The sequence below is a fragment of the Paralichthys olivaceus genome, chromosome 22 (genome assembly GCF_024713975.1).
Source record: "Paralichthys olivaceus isolate ysfri-2021 chromosome 22, ASM2471397v2, whole genome shotgun sequence".
In the NCBI taxonomy this organism is placed as follows: domain Eukaryota; kingdom Metazoa; phylum Chordata; class Actinopteri; order Pleuronectiformes; family Paralichthyidae; genus Paralichthys; species Paralichthys olivaceus.
The window spans coordinates 12410277-12432766 of NC_091114.1; the positions used below are offsets into that span (position 1 = coordinate 12410277).

At 43.7% G+C, this 22490-nt stretch overlaps 1 protein-coding gene across 6 annotated transcripts in view; it reads right to left on the bottom strand.

Annotated features, from left to right (window-relative positions):
• Nucleotides 1–1866: 1866 nt before the first annotated feature.
• Nucleotides 1867–22490, bottom strand: part of pcdh7b (protocadherin 7b) — a 101775-nt gene continuing 81151 nt past the window's right edge. For 2 of the 6 annotated variants that reach the window (XM_069518807.1, XM_069518806.1), the window contains exons 3-4: nt 6962–6980; nt 5644–5784 (exon numbers count right to left, since the gene is read on the bottom strand). In XM_069518807.1, the coding sequence (XP_069374908.1) occupies nt 6964–6980 (17 nt within the window). In that variant the 3' untranslated portion in view covers nt 5644–5784; nt 6962–6963. Of the gene's footprint in view, nt 5785–6961; nt 6981–22490 lie in introns of all 6 variants that reach the window. The other 4 variants (XM_069518804.1, XM_069518803.1, XM_069518805.1 and 1 more) reach the window with 3 other exon arrangements.

The following is a 22490-nucleotide window of genomic DNA, read 5'->3' on the forward strand; positions in this document are numbered from 1 at the left end:
TTCTCGGCCTTGTGGAAATAAACAATGCTTTTCAGGTATTAATGCGCTGGGCGACGTGACACAACACCCCAGCGTCTCGTGTTCTTACCGTGCACCCTCTAATTTTCCCGAGACAGCCGAGGTGGAGAACTCTCTCCAAATTATCGAACAGCGGTGATGTAATTTTACAGTGCATTGCAGTTTCCTATTAAGACGCCATTAGCGGTTTGAGGGTGCAGGGAGAGACTGCGGCTCGCTGTTAATCAGAGCGTAGGGAGCGGAGCAGAATAGATCTCTAATCAGCCCGACTGTAATCGCCTCATACATCAACGCGGACATACAGGCAGGACGAGACACGCTCAAATAACTGAGAACACATGCACACGTGTCAACAAGTGTGCACAAACAGTGAACATACATGTACAGAGCAGATTGTCATGTTTGGACATGAATGCTTCAAATCAATGTCATTTACTTGATCTAATAAATTCTGTATAGTTGTCAAACTGTAAACACTCCTATTGAGTTTATATTGTTCTGCTGCACTAAAGCTGCACTAGTTAATATACAGATATTTATAAGTGTATTATTTTCAGTTCTAATGATCTTATGTAATTTGCTACTTAAATATCTATATGTGCAATCCTGTTTTCTATAGCTTTGCTATTTTCATATTTCCTAGTTTATTACTTTTGCTAGTTCTTGCAAATGTAAGCATAGTGGGACTACGTCTGTCTGAAATCTGAAATATTGATGAACCCTTGACAAGACACTGATTCTGATGGACAGTCCTTTCAGTCGTTGCTCATAGATAACAAATCACTGTTAGCCAAGTGTATGTAGGTTTCCGTTAGTTGTCACTTTAGCCTAAACTGCCTTGTAATCAGAGCGTGTTGCTGTTAGCTCTCTGCCCCCAAGTGAACAAACATATATAGTGGATAATAGTAGTGGATATATATAGGTAGATAGGAAATGAATCTATGGATATGGATTTGTATATCCTTGCATATACAGTATTAGTGTACTTAATGATGTATATTTTCATTTGGGAGTAAAATTGAATGATGAGACAGTTTGTTAAACACATTCAGATGTTGCTTGGCTGGAAAACAGTGTTTACATATGTACAACGTTTTAATTTGTTCTCTTATTTAGATTACCAAAACCATCCAGCTAATGCTGCAGTTCAAAGTGATTAGAGAGAAATTAGCCACAGTGACCTTAAATAATTACAGTTGTTTACGTTTCTGTTTTAATGGGAGCATAATTACACCCAGTGCTTCTTTTTAAAGTTTTTAAAAAACTTGTTTTAATCAGAAAACAAACACCAGTAAAAAAGCTTGAAGGAAGTTATTTGTTTTAACATGTTATATTTTAATTTCTGCAGAGACAAAAATGACAAGCAATTTATTTACACAAACCTGTACAAAAGCAAATTAAATTATGTAAAATATCTCATAAATAGAAGTGGACTTGCGTTCAATACACTTTGCCATGTTCAGCTAAGCTGCGTGCATAGTGACTCATATTAAACGATGATAAATTTGTTCCTCAATTTCTATATCAACATCCAAGTCGCAGGACAAATAGTAATGGTTAATATTACAAATCTCATTACACACTGTGAATGCTATATGAATAGAGGTGAGCACAGACTGAACACACACCCCGGGCAGCAACAGGATACAGACATTTTGATGGCAAGTGTTGCGTATAAAAAAAAGAATCTGACATAACGCCGTCTGCTGCTGTTCAGATTTCTGCAGCGTTTACCTCAGTGACAATCAGGAAAGGAGAAATTCGCTGCCAGTGCCTGGAAATGAACTTGTGTTCAGCCGAAAGCACAAACATGCGGCACGTTTTCTGCCATTGCCTCTTTTTGTCTGAGTCTTTATTCTCACTTCATCTGATCTGGAAAATTCAAAGCATCACCTTGCAGTATCGTAGCAAACATCATACCCCGCTCATGTGTTGGACGGGGTTTCATCATCTACTGATATGCATATACTGTAAATCTGTGTGTGTGTGTGTGTTAGTGTGTGTGTGTGCATGTGTGTGTGTGAGTGTGTTGTTGTGTTGCTTGGCACATCCTGAGGTGTGTGCTCTGTCAGCTACTCTCCTTTGCAGCCCCCCCTCCCCCCTCCCCCCTCCCCCCTCCCCGCACTTCCACTCTTCCCTAGTAAACTGTCACATTAGCATTTTTATCTCTAGGCTCCCTCAACTCTGAGCAGTCAAATGTCTCCAAGCAATTTTTTCACACCACCCACCCTCCTCCGATCCTTCTACGCTTCTATATTCAGTCCTAGAGCTTGTTTCATGCACAAAGTAGGTTACTTGACCTCTGATGTCATACATGTACATGAGTGGAACACGACAAAAAAAGAAATTCCTTTATATCATTATTATTACTACCAACAAGCAACTTTTGAATGCACCTGTACTCATTCAGTAATGCACTAAGCTAGGAATGGATACTTCATTGAACCCCAGTGTGCATCAGCCACTTGAAAATATTGGACCTATAGGCTCACTGACATTTGACTGGTCGTCCTCCCAGAAGCCTCTGACATCACGGGAATTCACCCGAAGATATGCAAATGTATTTTCAGTCCGTTCTCAAATTGCAACCCTGTCTACTTCAGTCAGCGTGTCATTGTTTATGCACCATTCCAAACCAACATTTCATCATACCGATTGGTATAAAAAGGCACAATTGCATATTTGCATTCACTCTAGTATGTTTTTTTTGTTTGTTTTGTTTTTTCAGAAGCACTCTAAATATACAAAGTGGCACCAGATAAAGAAAAAAAGTCAAACACATAGTACATTGTCGTGATCATTTCCATGGTTTTTGACCGTTATCGTGTAACAAATCAATGTGTGGGATTACAAAAGAAAAATACAAAGTAAAAAATTGCAGTTGTCATGGTAAAAAGTTGATAGAAATGAGACATATGAAAGATTTTGTAGTGATGTGAGAGACAACGGTGAACTTAACTATAAAAAATGTAAATAAAATCATGTATGTGGAGTCTTAACTGTACTAAGTTGTCTAGTTAATGGCTAATGTCTCTTCAGGTATAACAAAAGCAAGCAACAAGGTGGATTTCCATGTTCACAGCGATAACATTTTTTTGTACATTTTGTTTTACAGTTTTTTTTTCTTCTTCCTTCTCAGTAAGTGAAGTAAGTTCCCATTAAACGTGCAGTAAAAAGTAAATATTCATGTATACAGTTGATAAGTATAGGAGCACTTTCTTTCGAACGACGAGTACTACTTACAGACTATAGACGGCCGGAACGCTGGAAAAGGCAGCTCCGATTAAACCAAAGGGGTTTTTGCTAGCATACAAAAAGTTCCATTGCATCTGATATTCTTTTGCTTTATTACAGTCGTGAGAGTTAACGCCTCTGCAGCAGCGAGAACAGAAAAAAAACCACCGTGGACAAGGAGGCACAACAATCTCAACAGTTCAGTGTATGTGTGTGAGTGGTCATCAAGCGTGGATGTAAAAGACACCACAATCGTATCTTTCTAACTCAAGCCTTCAATCAAAAGGAAATCCCTTGTGTAATGTTAACTGAAAGCAAACTTCTCCCAGAAAGCAATTTCTGTGTGTTAATGGGGGGGGGGGGGTGCTTCATCCTGCAAGAGAAGCTTTGGTTTCCCCTTTGACACCATTTTTTTTCCCCGGCCTCAGTCTGTACCCCAAAAAACGTCCTGGTGCGATATCTACACGTTTTTTTTTGGATTGTTCTCCATTGAGCTGATTCTTACATTCGTGCTCAAAGACGCCATCATCATGTTCTGTGGAAAGCAACATCTACGAGTTCCAGAAAAAAGGGACTCTGGGTCGGCCGAATGCGGGGTCGACTTACGGAGCAGTAGTGAAAGGAAGTTGATGCTGGTTGGTCACGTGTACGTTATGATATTTATTGCTCAGTCTATCACACAACAACAACAAAAAAAAAGGAATGACAGTAAAAAGCTGTCCTTGCAGCTGTTGTAGGACCAGCTTGGCCATGTCTACGTCCTCCTAAGCCTATAATTGGTCTACAGTATACACTGGCTATGGCCTATACACACATACTAAACAGTACACCGCATATCTGGCCCCAACACTCATACATTTTCAATTGCGCCGCCGTAATTTTAATCTCGGCATGCCACAAACTGTGCTTACCCAGGATTTTCCGTCAGTGCCACTGGCCTCAGTTGAATGAATTCACTTCTCTGTGTGTTTGAGGGAAAACAGAGTAGGTGTGTTGACACACACACTCACACACACACATGCTTTTTCTAGCCAGAGCGATGACAAGTCATGGCTCTATAGATCTTGCATCTCTTATAATAGGGGTTTGTTTGCCAATTAAAAGACAGAACGAGAGACTGAGGGAAGGTATCGAGACGAAAAAGGGGAATGAGAGCAGTTAGCGTTGTTGCAATGGTTGCATGTTTATGTACAATGAGTGACTTGTCACCTGTGAGGAGTGTTCACACTGGTAAATCAGAAAGAGTCATCATGTGTTCATCATAGTTCCAGTGGGGTTGTCGTCTGAAACAAAGGGTTGTTGCAGCAAATTCCAATGTCTCCAATATCCATCCATTTCAAGGAGGGACTGAAATAAATGTCATTTTCTGGGCTGAGTAATTAAAGCTTAGTCTTTTCTGTCCTTGTCAGATTTGAATTGTCTGCATATTTAGCAACTTTTCAGTCAAGTTGACTGATCATCATCATGTCCATCATGTATTGTCGCAGCCACAGAAGCCGGAGCATTGCCCAGACTCGAAATAAAAAAAAGGCATAACCAGACACGTTGAAGTCAAAATAGTTCACATGTACACCTTTGTTTCTATAAAATTCATGAACACAAAAAAAGAAATTGTCTTCTATATAGTGTCATCTTCAGGGAACAGGGCCAGGGACCAGGGGGTAATGCATGCATGTACTGAATATGTAAAATGAGTTGATTATTGTACAGATTGACTGTCAGGCAGCAGATCGTTTCCCAAGAGCCCGACTCACCAGTAGAACAGCCTCATCCCAAATCTTAACAGTGCCTGCAAACACTTCTTCCTCCTCCTCCTCTTTTCTTCCAGGTCATAGCTGGAATAAGCACTTTAAAAGTTACTTTGTTTTGTCTATCCACTTAGATTTGTCGTTAAGGAGCTGTTGTAAAAGTCTTTGGAGAAAGTTAAATCCTACCTTGTGCAGGACAATGGAGGCTAAAAGCTTCAAGAGCTGTAATGGTGGTTGGTAAGCAGCTATGCTTAGTGTTGTATTTTAATGCCATACATGGTAGCACAGCAGGTGTGTTTAGCCCAACCAGCTCACAGGTACACCTCCCGCCGCGTCAGAGTGCCACAGGATGTGGGCTTGTACTCCCCAGTAGGTGCCAAGGGGATCTCCTCGGTGGGGTGGCCCAGCACCTCCTCTCCGCCTCCCGGGGAGCCATAAGAAGGTGAGCCAAAGGCCTCGTAGGAAGAGGAGGAGGTGGCCATCTTCTTGTTGAGCAGGTTGCGATTACGGTCGCCCATCATGTGAGCGACGGTGGGGTCTCCGTTGGCCATGGCGGCCATGGCGAGGGTCTCTTGGCTGCCGGGCTGCTCGGCGCTGCTGCTGCCGCTGCCAGTGCCGCTCATGAAAGTGGAAAGCTTTGGTTGTTGGGGGGTGGTGGTTGACTTGGATGGCCGTCGTTCAGGCGACGTGCGCACAGGCATCCAGCAGGAGTCCGAGTGGCCATACTCGTCACATTCCCGAGTGCACTTGCCAGTCATGGCTACGTCAGGCAAGGGCCGGGAGTCTAGAAGAAGCAGAAACGAGAAAAACAAAGTAAATTATATTGTTTATTTCTCTAATTTGAGATATTTAATGAAAAACTAACACTTTTGACTAAAAGAAAGAATCCTAACGCTAAGTGTTTGTTGTGATATGTGTTATGTTTTATGAATTCCATCATTAGATGCGTGAATCTGAAGTTTCTTCCTAATGAGGTCTTCACCGCATCTGAATGTTAATGGAGAAGGTTAAAAAAAATATAAAAACTGGTCACAATGGTTACCAGGCACCTGTTGTTCAGTTCTGAATTTTATCACTAGTGAGTGGCATAAAGATTTTGCAGATAAAATTTCTTTTCATGCAGAACCCAAACCACATGACAGCACCGGTAACAGAAAACAGCAATGAAAAGGAGATTCCACTGGCTACGGCAACAGCCTCAAACTAAAAAACAGTGGCGTGAATCAGAGTTGAAATAATGTCATGCTTCAAAACGTGTTTGTGCTGAGCGGGGAGAGGGAAGGGAGGGGAGGGGAGGGCCAGCGATGGAGAGAGTAGGGAGGAGGTCAGCTTGTGTTTTTCAGTTTGCCCTCATCTAAAATTTAAGTCGCACAATTAGGCCATAATGTGTGTGTGTGTGTGTGTGTGTGTTTGTGAGATGATTGCAGCAAAAACACCCTGTTTTCTTATCTGGTGACTGACAGACGGCAATCATATTCTGATCTAAGTAGCTTAATAGCTTTGTGTGGCTCAAGCGCCCTGATATCCTCTTAAATCCACTAATAGGGGTCTTAACCAATTACCTCGCTGGGAGCTGGACTTAGATTAAACTACGTCTCTTGTATTATTGTGGAAAGCAAATTAGATGCTTACAAATGCTACAACAGGACAGTGATAGTTGCCCTACACTGTCAATGCAATGTGGGGAAAGATCATTACTCCAAATCCAGAAAAACAAGACTTGACGAACTGAGGCAAAAAACTACAGCAGGAGGGAAAGGTGGAGTCTGCGCCACACAGTGCCAGATTTAAAAGAAAGAGTGCCAATGTTATAGAGATGCTATGTTAGATGTAATATATTCATGACCTGATGCGAGGTATGGAAAAACCAAAATCAAGCAGAAGCGAGGGTGAGTGCAAACCAAGCCAAGCATGCCTTTGCCCAAAAATAAATAAAAACAAGAGTTTGGACCATGGCTTACTTTTAATGCTCTTTTTCTCCTGTAAAAGAAAAAAATAGAAATAGAAATCACTCTTTTATGTCTTGCACTTATATGCAATAATATGTATATATATTTAATACTGTATGAGCAAACTTTGAGCAGCATTGAAACTATGACTAAAAGTCACGTTGACAAGAGCACCAAAAAAATGCAGACACATGACTGAGGACGCGATGCAGCCGAGACGAGGACAGCAAAGAAAGAGGAGACAAAACGAAATGAGGGTTTTTTAAAGCCCCTAACAGGTTTGTGTTTTTAATCAACAAATTAATCACTTGTTTCACTCTGAATGCCTCTCAGCAAAACATTCAATATTACTTCAAGAAGTGCCATTCATACGCTGCTAGAATTCCTGTTTCTGCTAAATACTTTGCGGAATCCATTGTTTTTGCTGGTGTCACAAATTACCTTTGTAAAGCATCCGATAATGATTGTCAGTCAATGTATAGCCAGTGCCTCAGGGAGCAACTTGCGCTCGATGGGAAAAATCAAATAACTTTTTGTCATTATCGAGCCAAACAACTGCACAGTTGTGTTTAATGAAATGTAAATAGCTGAATGAAGGCAAGGAAAGGCAAGAAAAACAATAGCAATCGAGAGGTGTAATGGCAAACGGTTAACATGCCAGCTGATGTGGTGAAAATGATACCGGCGAGGAAAACAAGCACCTCCTTCCCTTTCTCTCCATCGCAGCATCACAAACGCAGCCGTCAAGGAGACAAGCGGATACCAGGTACTGATTGTCTTGCTCATTTACACCTACGATTGAGCCATCGGGTAACCCCTCTGGAGGCCGGGGCGGCAACCCGCTCTTGGATGCTCATCCAATTGCCTCGATGCCGCCGCCACATTCAGACTAACTGGTAAAAAATCAGCAGGGAGGACCCCTTGCTTCCACCAGCTCTCGCAGGGTAGGCAGCCAACCTTCAGCATCGCATCTCCACTGTGTTGTTACACGCTGAAAGGAGGCTGATTATTTCCAAGCCACGGTCCACTGACTCTGCAGGCTTGCTCGGAATGAAGACGTTTCCCACTGAGCTAATGAATTGAGTTGCTATATCAAGGCAAAAAAAAAAAAAGCTTTCTTTTCCATTTTTGAAAGTGTCACCTCCCTGTGAGGTTGGGTTATCAATATGAGAACTTTTAAAACCACTTAAACCATGTGCCCTTAAGCCGGGATGGGGTTTTTGGTGATGGTAAATTCATTTCAATGCAATCCGCTCAACATCAAAAGATTATTTTAGAAAGAAATGCAAAATATCATGACTCATCCTTTGACCTTCAAAGTTTACTCAGAGTAAAAGCAGACACAATTACAATATGGCACAAAACAATCAACTTTAATTGTTTCAAACATTTCTATGGAGACGACACGCACCGCTGCTTCCAAACGTACCCATAAGCCCTTTCAAGACTCCCATCTTCAAAGAGAAGCCCTCAGAGCACACGCAGCACAGTAGCAGGCTTTTGTTACTTATTCACAAACAACCCGCAAGCCCTAACTATTAACCACAACATAACATAATACAAGTGGGTCACTCCGCTGTGTTAGAAAGCCTTCCTGCAACACTGAGAGTTGAACAAGGAGGCCTCTCCATCCCCTGGGGGGGGGGGGAGCTCAGGCTTTTGTTATTTGGGGATCTGGAGCCAAGAGAACGGTGACACAGTCTGGGTGCCATGAGCAGGTGCCCGCTATCTTTGTGCCGTGCTCATAATTCAAACCATTACCCTCTTTTACATAACTCAAAAGTTAATTCCAGAGGAGCAAACAAAGGGATGTTGTTGGTGGATCAGATTGATTGGCAGTTGAGTTAGAGGCATAATGTACAAGCGGAGGGTTTTTACAGAGATGTAATTCCTCCTGGAGAAGAGTCACGTGCTGCTGAGGTGGTGATTACGCCACCGTGAGGCAGTGCTCCAAGTTATTTGCGCCTCACACCGAGTGTGTTTGCTGGTTTTTCTTTAAAGACTCAGTATAACGAAGACTTCTTTCTTCATTTGTGCGAGGAAACAAGCTGAAAGTGGGACAGTAGCTGCACGGCTTGAGCTGCGGCTTTCCTTAGCTGGCTCTACTCAGCCACCCTATCAGCTGACTCGCTTACACTGTGGGATTTTTCAAAGAGCCTCCACTGCCGGGATACAGTAGCGATTCGATGCGGTTTCTTTATCCCTCGCTAAGAAGTTGCAGCGGTAGGGAAAAAATGAAGGGGTTAGACTATCAATGCTGCTGGGCATATGCAAGCTAATGTCTGTAGCGTGGGCATCTCTGAGCAACACAGTTTAGTGTGTTTGTTTATGTCGTTGTACTGCACGAAGTGCTTCCACTGTAGCATGTCAGCAAGGCCACTTGCCAGCCTGCGTTCGTCTATGCGACCAACTCTTTCACTTCTGATCTGTCTCGTCCTCTGCACTATCGCTCTGTCCTTCTCTTTTTCTCTCTATAATTCGCTACAAACCAGTGAAACAGACTGAAGCTCCATAACCTTTTGGCCCTCTCTTTGCCGGCCAGCGGATTCAACCCAAACAGCTGAGGCGTTGGGAGGAAGGGATGGAGGGAGCGGCAGAGAGAGAGAGAGAAAAAAACAATCAGAAGACAAAGAGAGAAGGGGAAACATGAGGGAGAGGATGAAGACAGGGATGATGTAGAGAGGGATGGAGAGAGGGAGAATGTGTGAGCTGAGTATAGCAGGGTCAGGGCCTGGGAGAAGGGAAACAGCAGATTGAGTGAAGAAGACAGCATGGCTGCCTCTGGGCCGTCACAGGCCAAACACACTGCCAAAGAGAGCAGTGGAGAGGAGAGTCGGGAAGACAGGACGGGCGGAGGAAGAATTGAGGACATTCACAAAGACAGGGGAAGGAGAGAGAAGAGTACAAGAGGAGAAAGAGCGATGATATAAGGAACTTTGATAACAGAAGATGTACTGTACTGTAAATAACTCCAACATGTGTTCCCAGGTCAGCACGACTCCTGTCCCACATGCTCACATTAACCTATCAATCCAAAGACCTCGATTTAGCCTCGTTAAGGTCTCAATTTATTTTCTTTAACAGTATGTCCTGTGTCCTGGGAAATGCCAGACGCCACTCACCTCTCCATTAGTTCAATTTAATCTACTTCGATCACATTCTGCACATTAAGAAAACTAAAAGAACACACTTTAACCTCCAAATGTCATTTACACCCAGCCGCACGGTTCCAATTTAGAGTTGAACATCTTATTCTTGATCAAGATGGAGAAAGTTTTCAAGGCTCGGATGACGTGAACGGCGAGTGAAGCTTTGAAATGAGCTTGTGATTGCCTTGAGCCCCTTGTCAATGACTCCACTGTACGGACAGATCTATTTAGCATGGCGGAGCAATCAGTGCGGAGATGACGGAGTGAATCGCTGGGTGTCATACAGATTACTCCACACAGCTGAGGGGGAGAAGATGAAACATTTATCCCCAGGAAAAAAAACAGGAGGAAGAAAGGAGTCAAATACGAAGAGACAGAAACAAGAGGGGAATGAGATCGGGATGAAACTTGAACCAAAAACAAAACCAAAGAGAGCAAGTTCTTCTCTCTGCAGTCATGTTTCTTGTTTCCCCCTTCTACTCATTCACACCTATAATAAGGTCCCATTTAATTAGGTGAAACTTGCCGGCAAATTAAGGCACGAAAGTGATTCTCCCCGTGTTCGTCTGTCTCGTGTTTCAGGGCCCCTGTGGCAACGCCTCGCAGCCGAGATGTCCTCAGCATCACAGACAGACACTGAATACATGCGCACGAATGAATGTGGCCGTAGGGAAGGAGAGGAACGAAACTGAGAAAAAAAAGAAGCAAAAGGGAAAAAGGCCTGCGAGGAGAAAAGAGACTGATGGGAGGAAGAGTTCCTAAGAGAAAGGCGCAGCAGGAGAAAAAGAATAGGTGCTAAATTATTAAGGCCGTGATGGCGAGTTCAGACGGAACAATATCCACAGGAAAGAAAACATATTTATCCTTCGCTTGCTGAGATGTTTGCCAGACAATTACTAAGGGGCGGGAGAGAGGATGAAATTGAGAACAAAAAGGGAGTCCTGCAGAGGGATGACCTTTGAAAAGATGTAAGTCATGGTGTGCACTTAACTGATGGCATTAATGTCAGTATTGGAGATTTTCTCAGTGGCACAGTAAATTCAATCCAAACCTCACTTCCGTCCCTCTTGATAATTGTTGTATGCATAAGAAATGTCTATGCATCTGTGACGCTTCAACACAAACCACAACCCGTTCTCGAGTCTACTTGACCCACATTTGCCCTTTGTCACAACCTGACATCCTTTCCACGTAGCGGCAACCTTTTCGCTCCAGCAGTGGGAGGAGTGCTGTTGAAAGTGGCAGCGGATGATCTATTCTCTGCCTCCTGAGCTTCTTGAAGTATTTACTGCCTGGCAAGGGCAAGTAAGAGAATAATCTGGAACCCCCCGCCAGGCCTGGAGAAGGGGGGGGGGGGCACAAAGAAAAGCGGAGCAAAAGATACCAGGCTCTGATCGAGTTTTGTAATGAGCTGTCACCCCGGTTTCCTCGCTGTCCAACCTGTGCTTGGAACAAAGCCGAGAGAAAAACACACATGATGCCACCGAGTGCTTCCAGGAGAAATTTTTATGGTAGATGATGACATCATATCCTTGTGCATCTGCCCAAATGCTGCAATTTAGCATTATGGGTACGATAACAGCTCTGTTCTCTTTCAGCAGGGTCAATACTCCTTCTGGAATAATGAATGTACTGCGGCCTGCTCCTGAGGTAATTAATTGAAGAGAGATTAACTGGCATAATTTCATTCTGGTGACGATCTCTCTGCCAATTATCAAATGCGGCTTGCTCTCTCCCTCTCCTCTACACATGTCCTCTCTCTGTGGGTCCCTGCCTCTCTCTGCCCATTTGGGACCCCATAAATAAAGTGTCCCCGCATGTCAAGCTCCCTCATTCATCTTCCCCGCACACGCATGTCGGAGGACATACAGCAGGTGGTCGCCATGCTCTATGGAAGCATATTTTCTCTCTATCCGGCGTACATGAATGCAGACCGTGTCCTCGGAGCACTTCTGACCCCTAACCCTCATCTATAAGTGGAACAACAGCAGCATGATGTGGAGCGGAGGAGCAGTGACTCATCCACTCTGCTAATAAGAATAACGGCACTTCCTTCCTGCCGCACACACAAACCGACTGAAACACTTAACTAAAAAACAAGAAACAAAGCAATGTTCTGAGAGCCACAAAATCTGAAAACAAAAGGATTTTCTCATCAGGCTTATTATCCCTGAAGCGCAACACTTATATAATCACCTTTACGAGCCACAACTCACATCTTTATTGTATGCATAAAATAAACACACTCATACAGAGTCACTGAGCTTACACAGTACTCAGAAGCCCCTTAAAGATTTGCTTTAGCTGCCCTGCCATGGTGCACACATGCAACACTGCTAGAAACCGATAAAACAACATGGCAGTTTCCGCTCGTTTTCACACCACACAGGTGGCGCCACTTTGGCCACTTCTTAAATTAACCATGCAGTGTGTGTGTGTGTGTGTGTGTGTGTGTGTGTGTGTGTGTGTGTGTGTGTGTGTGTGTGTGTGTGTGTGTGTGTGTGCGTGCGTGCGTGTGCGCGTGCGTGTGTGCGTGCGCGGACGCTCGGCATTGCCCCGCCACAGACAAGCAGACAAGCACACAGCATTATTTGATAAGACAAATAAGACAAACACAGAATTGCAGATGAAGGGCGGTGGGTGTGCAGAAAATGGTAGGGCTTACTGAGCTACAGTGAGTGTGTGAGCGAGGGGTTAAAACTGCTTTAAAAAATGTGTTTTAGTTATTGTTTATTATTACTCTAAATGCTTCCTCTCGCACACATGCACGCCATCCCTCAGCCGCTCTCTCTCTCTCTTCTCTCTCTCTCTCTCTCTCTCTGTGTCATTGCTTCTCCTCTGTTACTCTTATCGCACACTCCCAGGCACACTCGCACAATGGCCTGTTTTACACCATTAAATGGTTATTTGTCAAAATACAATTTCAATTAAATCCTCCCTAAAATAAAAAAGTCAAGAAAAAGAAATGCGTCTGTGATTTCGGCTTTTTACCGATCGTACTAAAAAGAGGGAAATGTCTAAGTCGTGTGTTTGTTTGAGGAAAACGATTGTTTGAGGGGGAGAATAATTTGGTGGAGTTTTTATCTGATTTAGTTAAAATGATCGGTGGCTGCACATAACATACTTAATGTTCAGCTCGTGTTCTGCCCTGAGCAGCACATGAACTATGCAGCTGTAATAAAAAGTATGATACTACTTAGTGCAGGGACTTGTAACACTAGGAGCTAATTTGCATCAGAATTTCATTGTGTCCTGCTTACCAGAAAGATTTAGTATGACCTACTTCCTACAAACTGTGTTCATGCATTACATAATTTTTATTCCAAAATAAAAAAGAAACCACCCAACGATTTACGCCCTCATTTTACATTTCAGATAAAAGAATGCACGGCAAAGTAAAACAATCCTGCGCTTCCAAATGTTCTCTCTCAGCACCTGACGTCTAAAACAAATGTTCCACTTGTGATAAGTAGGTAGCAGCGGCATGCTAGCTTGTTAGCTTGTGAGTCAGCCAAATAACACCTACTATATACCATGCTTGTCACCCTGAGTGTAGCAATTAGCACTCAGCTGCTAACACATCCTACGTCAGGGTGAGCTGGGCATGGTGAGTCACGACCTTAATGGAATTTGGTGCTGGAAATGTGGTGGGGGGTAATTATGTTGACCTCCAGGGACAGGCTTTCAGTTTTTTTTTAACAGCACGTTGGCGCATAAACAGCCACACTGAGCTCCACTCCAGGGCAGAGGGAGGCAAATTATCTGGGTCTATGCTTTCCAGAAGGATTAGTTTTGTGTGTTTCAGCAGCTTCGGGGTGAGCTTGATGGCCTTTTGTGTTGTACTGCAAAACAGAGTTGATCACGTTTGTATCAAGGTCAGTTTTAGAGTTTGACTCAAATGATTCACAGTGGTTCCCATTTGGATTCAAGATATTACACCTGTTGCAGTAGCCTTGCAAGAAAGAAGCAGTTTAAACCCTCATCATGGGTCTATTGTTGTTGTTTGTCGCTTCTAAAATGCTGCTTTTCAACACACACGTTTATTTATTAAGATATTGGGATGTGCCAACACTCCTGGACACAGTTTTACGGTGCACTGTCAAGGCAAACCTAAACAAGTGGGCTGACAGGTTTTAGAGAATCCTTTCTTCAGGACTGATAGAACCCCTTGGAAGGTTAAAAACAAACTGCTTCAAATGGCACTGCACAGTCCAGGCCCTCATCAAAGTGCTGAGAGGATGTGCCAGTCTGCAAATAGGTTCTCCAGCACCTCTTTTAATGTATCTTTGAGTCTAACCAGGATGCCTCCGCTGTGTCAAGCCTCCCACAGCGTTTTCTGTGTTCTGTGTTGGAAACAAAGCCGTCGGTGACAGCATGAAGGCCCCATCCTACACAATGACTCTTGATCAGTTCAATCTGCAAATGACTCACATGTACAAAACATGTCTCTATATCCCACATTATGACATAATGTCACCATCTCCACAAGTGGAGGCTCAGTGAGCTCAGTGAGAATGTGGATTTCTTTGATTTCGTCAGTGCCTTAAACAGTGTCCAGCCACTCCTGCTCAGGAAGAGGCTCAGAGTGATACGGCCTGATAATGCCAAGGTGTCCTGGATTACAGACTATCTCACAGATAGGCTGCAGTTTGTTCCCTCCTGGAGGAGTATATTGGATTTGCCGCTGCAAAAACTATGCTGTCACCTTCCTTATTCGCTCCCATTCTCTGACTCTAGGCTCCGTGGTCACGCCACCTCCAGATTTTGTTCTGTCGATTCTTTCATTACGGTATACATCCACGATGATCCGCATAAGGGTCTGGTGCAAAGATGTGCTGCGTGGAACAACTGATCATTAGTAAGATAAATGAGAGGATCAATTAGGCTTGCGACTGCACATTGTTTTCTTCTTAAATTTATTCACACTTTCGATTTGAAATGTGTGCATGCATGTGTCAACACAAGCACATTCCAGCTGTGAGTGCACCACTCACGGCCGCTCCCTATCCCTAAGAGGATTTGCATGTTGGGTCGGAGCGACACGGCAAAAGGTCCACCTGAACATTCCCACGATCCTCTCCTCCTTGATTTGCGTCACCAGCTAAGGGGTTGCACACCACATCTTAAAGATTCATCAGTGCATGATTCTGTTTCCAGCAACAAACGCCACAGGGAGACAACAAGGCTCTTTTCAGACATCACTCAGAAGTCGCTTCTCATCCTCGAGGCACCAAATCTAGATATGAATGTGAGTGGACACTTGAAAGCAAGTTACCCATTAACATTCACATGGATCACACGGATGAACAAGAAAGGGAGATGATTGGAAGTGAAATAAGCTCTGGATCTGAGTCACTAACCACTAACCTCTTTCAAACCACAAACACACGCCCTTCTTAACAGGCCAGTTTAGCAATATAGAACTACAGCACCACGGCTGGAGCCATACATAGTGCATTATTTAAAGCACCGGGGGCCCAATTTGTCACTCTGGCGGGCTCATCACAGGCGAACATCCTTTATGAAATGCACTTTTCACGCTGCTTGTCGGAGGGATCAAAGCAGCAGCAGCCATGCCCATTTCTCCCTCTTCAGCTCAGATTCCCACTGACAAAATGAATCAATTTAAACCAAATGGATCCCCTATCAAAATAACGAGTGTGAGCGAGGGAGGTGGACGGGGAGAGATTCATGTTGTGGGTGGGTGAGGTTTGGACAGGTGGGCACTAACTTGAAAATATGGACACTCAAAGACTCTTATGTTGACTGGAAATTGTAAGCCACAGGAGACAAATGCCATCAGAGTAGTGGACATGGAGACGGTTTTCAGCTAAATGGAATTAATGGTCAGATTTAGTGGGGAGAAAAATAAGTGCGCTAGAAATTGCTTCTCAGCTTTTTCTATGATAGCTATTTTCTAAGAATGTATATTTCTAAAGACAAATTCTGAGGAGTTCACTTCAACATAACTTAAAGGGTATTTTCAGTAAAGTGGATCCCTTTAGGAACATGTTAGGGGCGAGTTCCAGCACATATACTGAGCCAATTAATCCTGCATGCTCCAAATGATTTAATTTCTCATTAGCTAAAAAGCTAATCTAGCATTGATCAGCAATACTTCAGAACCCCTGCTGATATTTTGAGGGAAATATAAGTGATTGCACTTTAAAGAGTCACTTGAGGATGGTTGAGTTATACTTCATACGCTTCATGTTTGCCTCAGCATTTCTCATATGATGCTCAAGTTAATTTGATAACAAATATAAACCATGACTTGACCGTGACTCTTCATTGTCTTTGACGGACAGAAGACATGCATCGTTATTCACACTGCTCAACAGTCCAAACCCCCAGCCCCCTCTGTTCCTTAGCTCCTCTACACCAGCATCCCACCCCCTTTTTAGCAAAGCTCTCCACCAATTGATTTTTCCTCTCTCCTCTGTCTGCCCCCCCCCCCTCCACATCCTTGATTCTAATGCTTCTGAGTTGTGGGAAATATTTATTCATATTGATCGACGACAGGGCTGACGGGTCTTTCATGAGCGTCAGAGCTCAAACTGTTTTTGTCCCGCTGACGTCTCCAAATATCAATCACCAGCGGGAGAGGAGCAGGCCCGACTGCAGATTAGGCCAATAAGGGCCCAAAGGCCAGACTCATTTTCCTACAATTGAGAACAGACAAATATACACCAGACACCGATAGTCTGACCCGCAATGGGGTGTTTGTGTATTCTATGATGCTTCACAGGAGCTGCCATGCTCAGAGATGGTGTTTTAACAGACAAATAGATCCTTTCTACGAATGATTGAAATACCTGAAGCAGATCCAGACAACTTCAGCCTGGAGGTGCAATGACATTTGAGTTTTGTGCGTGACACGCTGAGGGCTAGGGAGCGATCCGGTTATAATTCCTGCATATTCCTCTGTGTGGTCCCTATTAAAAATGCAGCGCCAAGAGGATATTTTCCGCATCAAATTTTCATAGCATCAAGCGGTCTTGACGGCTCAGTCTTATGCACACGCTGACACGTAACAGTGATAAAGTTCTTAAAGCCTATGTACTGTATCTGTCCTCCTTCCCTGACTGGATGCAGAATGACTTATGCATGAGGGACGCAGACAGGGTATTGTGCCATGGTTCATAGAGAGTGGTATTCCTCAAGGGCCTTTGCTCGTAAATGCGTGCTATCCCCCAGATGTGCACCTTCAGCACTGAGTCACATCACTGTTCACTATCTCTCCTCTGTGCCTACATACAAATAAATATGCCCCTGTGAGGCTGAATTATCATTTTCCCAATATTGACAGAAAAAGATCTCACAGTTGTCTTGGTATCTAGTGACAGCTTGTCAGTCGCACAGAGAGAACAACACATGTGCTGCAGCCTCCATAACATGAGTGACACATATGTACATTTCAAGAGTCAGCAGCCCACACATACTGTACGGTCCGTTGATGTAACTTACAGTACAGCCTGCATCCAAACTAGTAAACACATTATGTCTAATCCTCATGAATATCACGACCTGCACTGACTCAACTGCTCTTTTCATATTTTCATATTCATATTCTGCTGTCACATCCAAGCTAAAAGCACATCATTCCAGCAAAAATAAAACTCTGCGTATCTCCGCTCCACCAATTGCTGCATGCAAGGTCATATGTAAATAGGCTTCTCTTGCAGCGGGGGAGACAGAGGCATCACCGTCCGTGTTAGCGTTGTAAAAAATGGCAAAAGCCGTGCTTGATAAATACGCCCGGTGCACTGTCACACACATTCCCTCAGCCTGAGCAAATAGTAGATCAGTGAATAGAGAGATGTGGAAATTTCATGGGCAGTGAAGAAATAAATCTTCATTATCAGCCTTACAATACGTGCTCCTACAATCTATTGTCATGTTGATCAGTAACAGCCCAATGACTAATTTTCTAATATAGTTATACTCTTAAGCTGCTCTATGGCTCTGAACTCCGGATAATCCCGACATATCCACCAACCCACTATTAATCGTGCAAATGAGCTTGTTGGTGACATTTCTAATGAGCCATAGATGTAATACTGGGAATAAATAAAAAGAAAACAAATATGCCAGGATTAAAAAGATGTCAAGCACGTGGAAGATTCTGAAGAAGATGTAAAATTGGAATTAAAACAAGATTCGAGAGCTTTTGTCAAAAAGGGCAGACGCTAGTGTCAGTGTCCTGTAAACTAAAATGTGATTTCCAAACCACCCCTCACCGGAACTAAAGAATTTCCAGCGGTTTTGAAAAAAAGTTAAGAAAGAGGTTGTAGTAAAATTATACTTTCTATGCACAGAGCATTAGAAAAAAAAGAAAAAATCCTTTTGATGACTCCTTACTTAATCCCAGCAAAGCTGACAGAGAATTTGCTTTCTCTCCAGTTCACTGGTTGAAAGATTAGCATTGTCTCTGTCCTTTGATGAAAATAAATCACCAAGAATAGGACAGGCCAGATGAGGCCTCACATAGGCAGCAAAGTAGTGAGTGAGTCATATGAGGGTCCTGAGCTGTGGAAGGAAACACTATGTCAGAACGTGAGTGTGATTTGGGAAAAAAAAAAAAAGCAATAATATGTATTTACTTGCTTTGTTTCCTCTTGAGAGAGGAATGGGAGGGGGCTCGCTGAGCTACAGTGGAGTGTGCCACCAAATTAAGAGAGAAAGAGAAGTATAATCAGTGAGTGGTATAAGTGCAAGTGTGTATGAGAGAGCGACGGAGCGGGTGAGGAGGAGAGAGAGTGACTGGTAATATGCTTGGGAATTTAATAAGGCTCAGCGCTCCTCAATAATATCACCCGCTTCACAGAGTCCTCTGGGAAACATGAAATGTGCCGATAAAGGATGATGCCTCCCTCTGACAAACGGGGTGTGCTAAAAGCACTGTAGGAAAGAAAAAAAAAAAACAGCCACACAGTGTGCCCCAGGCTACACTTTAAAGAATTATTCACTTTCTTCTCCTTATGCTGCGATTCTCCAAACCTCCCCTCTTTAAGGTCACACACACTGCATACTTATTCTGACTCCAGCCGAACAGTGTCAGCTTTCTTCACAGGAATGAAACTGGACATGGGGCGTGGGTTGAAGAGACTTCCTGTTTACAAGTGTTTTTGTTTTTGTGTGTGTGTGTGAGAGAGCAGTTGAGGCTGTCCAGTCATTTTGGATATACAGAAAACTGCAGGAGGATTTGTCACATAGATTTGCCTCTGGGAACGATAAACTTGACTTTCACAATAAGAAGCCATGGTTATTCAAACCGCACTGTTCGGTATGCTGAATGTCCAAAAGTATGTGGACAGGAATGATTCACACAGTATTTGGAACAAACTTGATGATGTTGTTGAGGTTAAAGTCTGAGTTCTGCACAGTCTTCAAGCACTTTTCTTTATGGACTGATATCCTCAAGCATCAAAAGGCCTCAACTGTTGTGTGTGTGTGTATTCAAATTTTTCTTATTCCTGGAATCAAAGATGGAGAATGCAATTATAATATATTGCGCTTGAAATTCTGTGAATATCTCCTCAACGTATTTTAGCTGTATGTTCTGTGTGTATGGACAAGGGAGAGGAGGAGAGGAGAGGAGCGATCGGGGGGAAAGGGGGCAGTGGTAGTATTAGAAGGAAAATCTAGCACTTGCTAAAGGATAGTGCCAATTTAAGGATTACCAGGGAAAGGACAAGGAGCACCGTCTCCGTCCGACTGCTTGGAGTTTTGAGTGATTGAGACAAGAGAGCAGCAGCAATGTGAAGGCAAGTGGACAAAAGGGTCATCTGCTGACTACAGTCTGCAGGTGCCTATATAATAAAATCACAATCCCATTGTCGTGAAGGAGAGATGGCCAAGAAACAGCCAAAGTGAAGAAGGTCAGAAGGACAGAAAACCAGACAAGGGCTACTTTAACACTAGCAAGGCTTTCTAACCATGGAGGCTGCACAGTTGGAATGGGAAAGAAATTAAGCCCTGTACTTATCTACTGGGACCAACCCCCGCCCAAATGAAAGGCACAAAGAGAGGGCCAGTAAAAAGACTGACGAGCCTGTAAAAACTTTATGGATATTGTTGCAGTGGCCCACCGGGATTTGTCCCAATCATCTGGATGGCCACTCTGAGAGTTGAAAGGCTTGAAGAGATGACGTGTGCGTTACAGAGCCAATAGGTCTGTATCATTTTATCCCATTTGCTCATGTCTGTGATCGTTAATCCCAACTGATTTGTTTGCAAGGAGCCGTTTTCGATAAATCACATGCCCACAAACATTCATCTCATTTTCTAGTGCGATGTTAGATGTAGTAGCATGGGGATTGTGAGTATCTTTGTCTGCAGCTGGTGTGCTGGCTCTGATAAATGATTACATCCACAGCAGCAGTTTGCTGCATCACTATTTGCTCTATATTCTGGTGTTTGCTCGTATAAAGTGCAGAGGTTCTTATGACCATGAAGATGTTTGATAGCACAGTGGATTTACGCAGCTAACGTCACCACGGCAACATACAGTCCTCTGGATTGCGCAGTTTAGTAATAAATATTTGTACATTTCTGGGCGGAGCTGGCAGGTCATGGGTGGGACTTATCAATGACCTCACAACCCCGGGTGCATTAAGTGCTCGTGCACATGCTGGACTTTTCTTTTGCTGATCAACCACAAACAAATTTGAACAGGATCGTTTTTGACAAACATGAGCTGGCTGCTCTTGGGGCTTCCACTTGAGCTACAGTATCCAGTGATGCTGATTTGTTTAGTCAGTCCTGTCTTTATTTATATGCACATGCAGATGTTTGGGAGTTTCCATAGCCTGAGCAAAGAAGCCATTTCCCAGTCAGAAAAAAAAAAACATCCCCTGACCAGTGTTGTCCAGATACTTTTGGCCAAACACTGTAGCTCTCATAACAAACTTGTACTTACAGTTACATTTGCTTCTGTATTTGTGATTTTTCTCATGCTACTTTTCCGGAGTTTTTCTGAACTTGCATCGAAATGCCTCCTCCTCACGTATGTCAAACCCAATGTGTTCATGTTGACACCAACACAACCAAAGAAACACACCCCATGGCCTGTCATGTTCCGTCAGACGAACAGAGAGAGACAGCCTCTCGCTCTGCTGAGTCCTATGACATTTACATACCACACTGCCTGGTAGTGCAGGAATCGCCCTGAGGCTGTACCAGGCCCTGAATTTAGGACAGGCACTTTTTCCGTTTTTTCGGCCGCCACTTCTGTTGTCACTAACTCACCGGGACCTGTTCACGCTTGACAAAAAAAGAACCTCAAACATGTACCTCGCTCCACTGCAGCCAAAACGGGCTGCTGGCTCGCGGATGGGAGACATAAAGTGTGAAAGGGAAGAAAAAAAAAAACATGGCCCATTCGTCTCCTCTCTCTCTCTTTCATCCGAGCAGACATTGATGTTCACATTCTTTCTTTCATGGCATCTCTGTCTATCGAGGCTCACCTGCTCTTTTGTTTTCACTAATCTGCCCTTTTTTTTACCTTCAATACTTTTGAATATTTCCTCCCCGATTTGTCTCTGTAGTCCCACACCCCCCTCCTCCCCTTGCCCCTCACCCTACCTCCCTCTCTCTCTCCCGTTATCTGTCTATGTCTCAGCTGATCGGCCAACGACTCCCTATCGGCAAATTCATGAGATTGATCATTTTTTACACGGGTGGGTGGATTTGCTAAAATGGTCCCCTCGCCTCTCTCCTCTCTCTTTCCCGATACACCCCTCCTACATGCACAGCACGCTATGTGGCACCCACGGCCCTGCCCCGCAAGACTCCGAAGCCCCTATCACTTAGCATGCACTGGGCTCAACTCCCAGGAGGAGAGGGAGAGAGAGCGCGAGAGAAGCTATGGGAGAGCAGTGGGAGAAGGAGAAGAAAGCAGAGTAGCATCTGAGTGGAATACTAATAATGATCAGCACTCGAGAAAAAGGGAGCGGGGGGAAAAGACGGGGGCAGCATTCCGGTGCCACAAATTTGCCACTTAATTTGATTCAACACTGTAGTATCTCCGTTTTCTATTCTCCATGTGTTTGCATGCGTGAACGTGTGCATCACGTTTATGTGAATATGTGTACGACTGTGTGTAAAGTGTGCCCACAGGCATGAGAAAGATACAGAGTTATAGAACTCTCCACTTAAGATATTCATATGTCTTCGGGGGCTTTGGGCCCTCCATTCTTTCTCCCTTCTTTTCTTTAATGTCTGTGTGCAACTGAATGTGCATTCACACCAATATGTGTGTGTGTGTGTGTGTGTGTGTGTGAGAGAGAGAGGCAACTGTGTGCAGAAAGAGAGAGCGAGAGAGACGTTGCATTAGCATGATTAAAAGGACAGTAACAAATGACTGCTGTCTCCGAGAAGCCATGTGACTA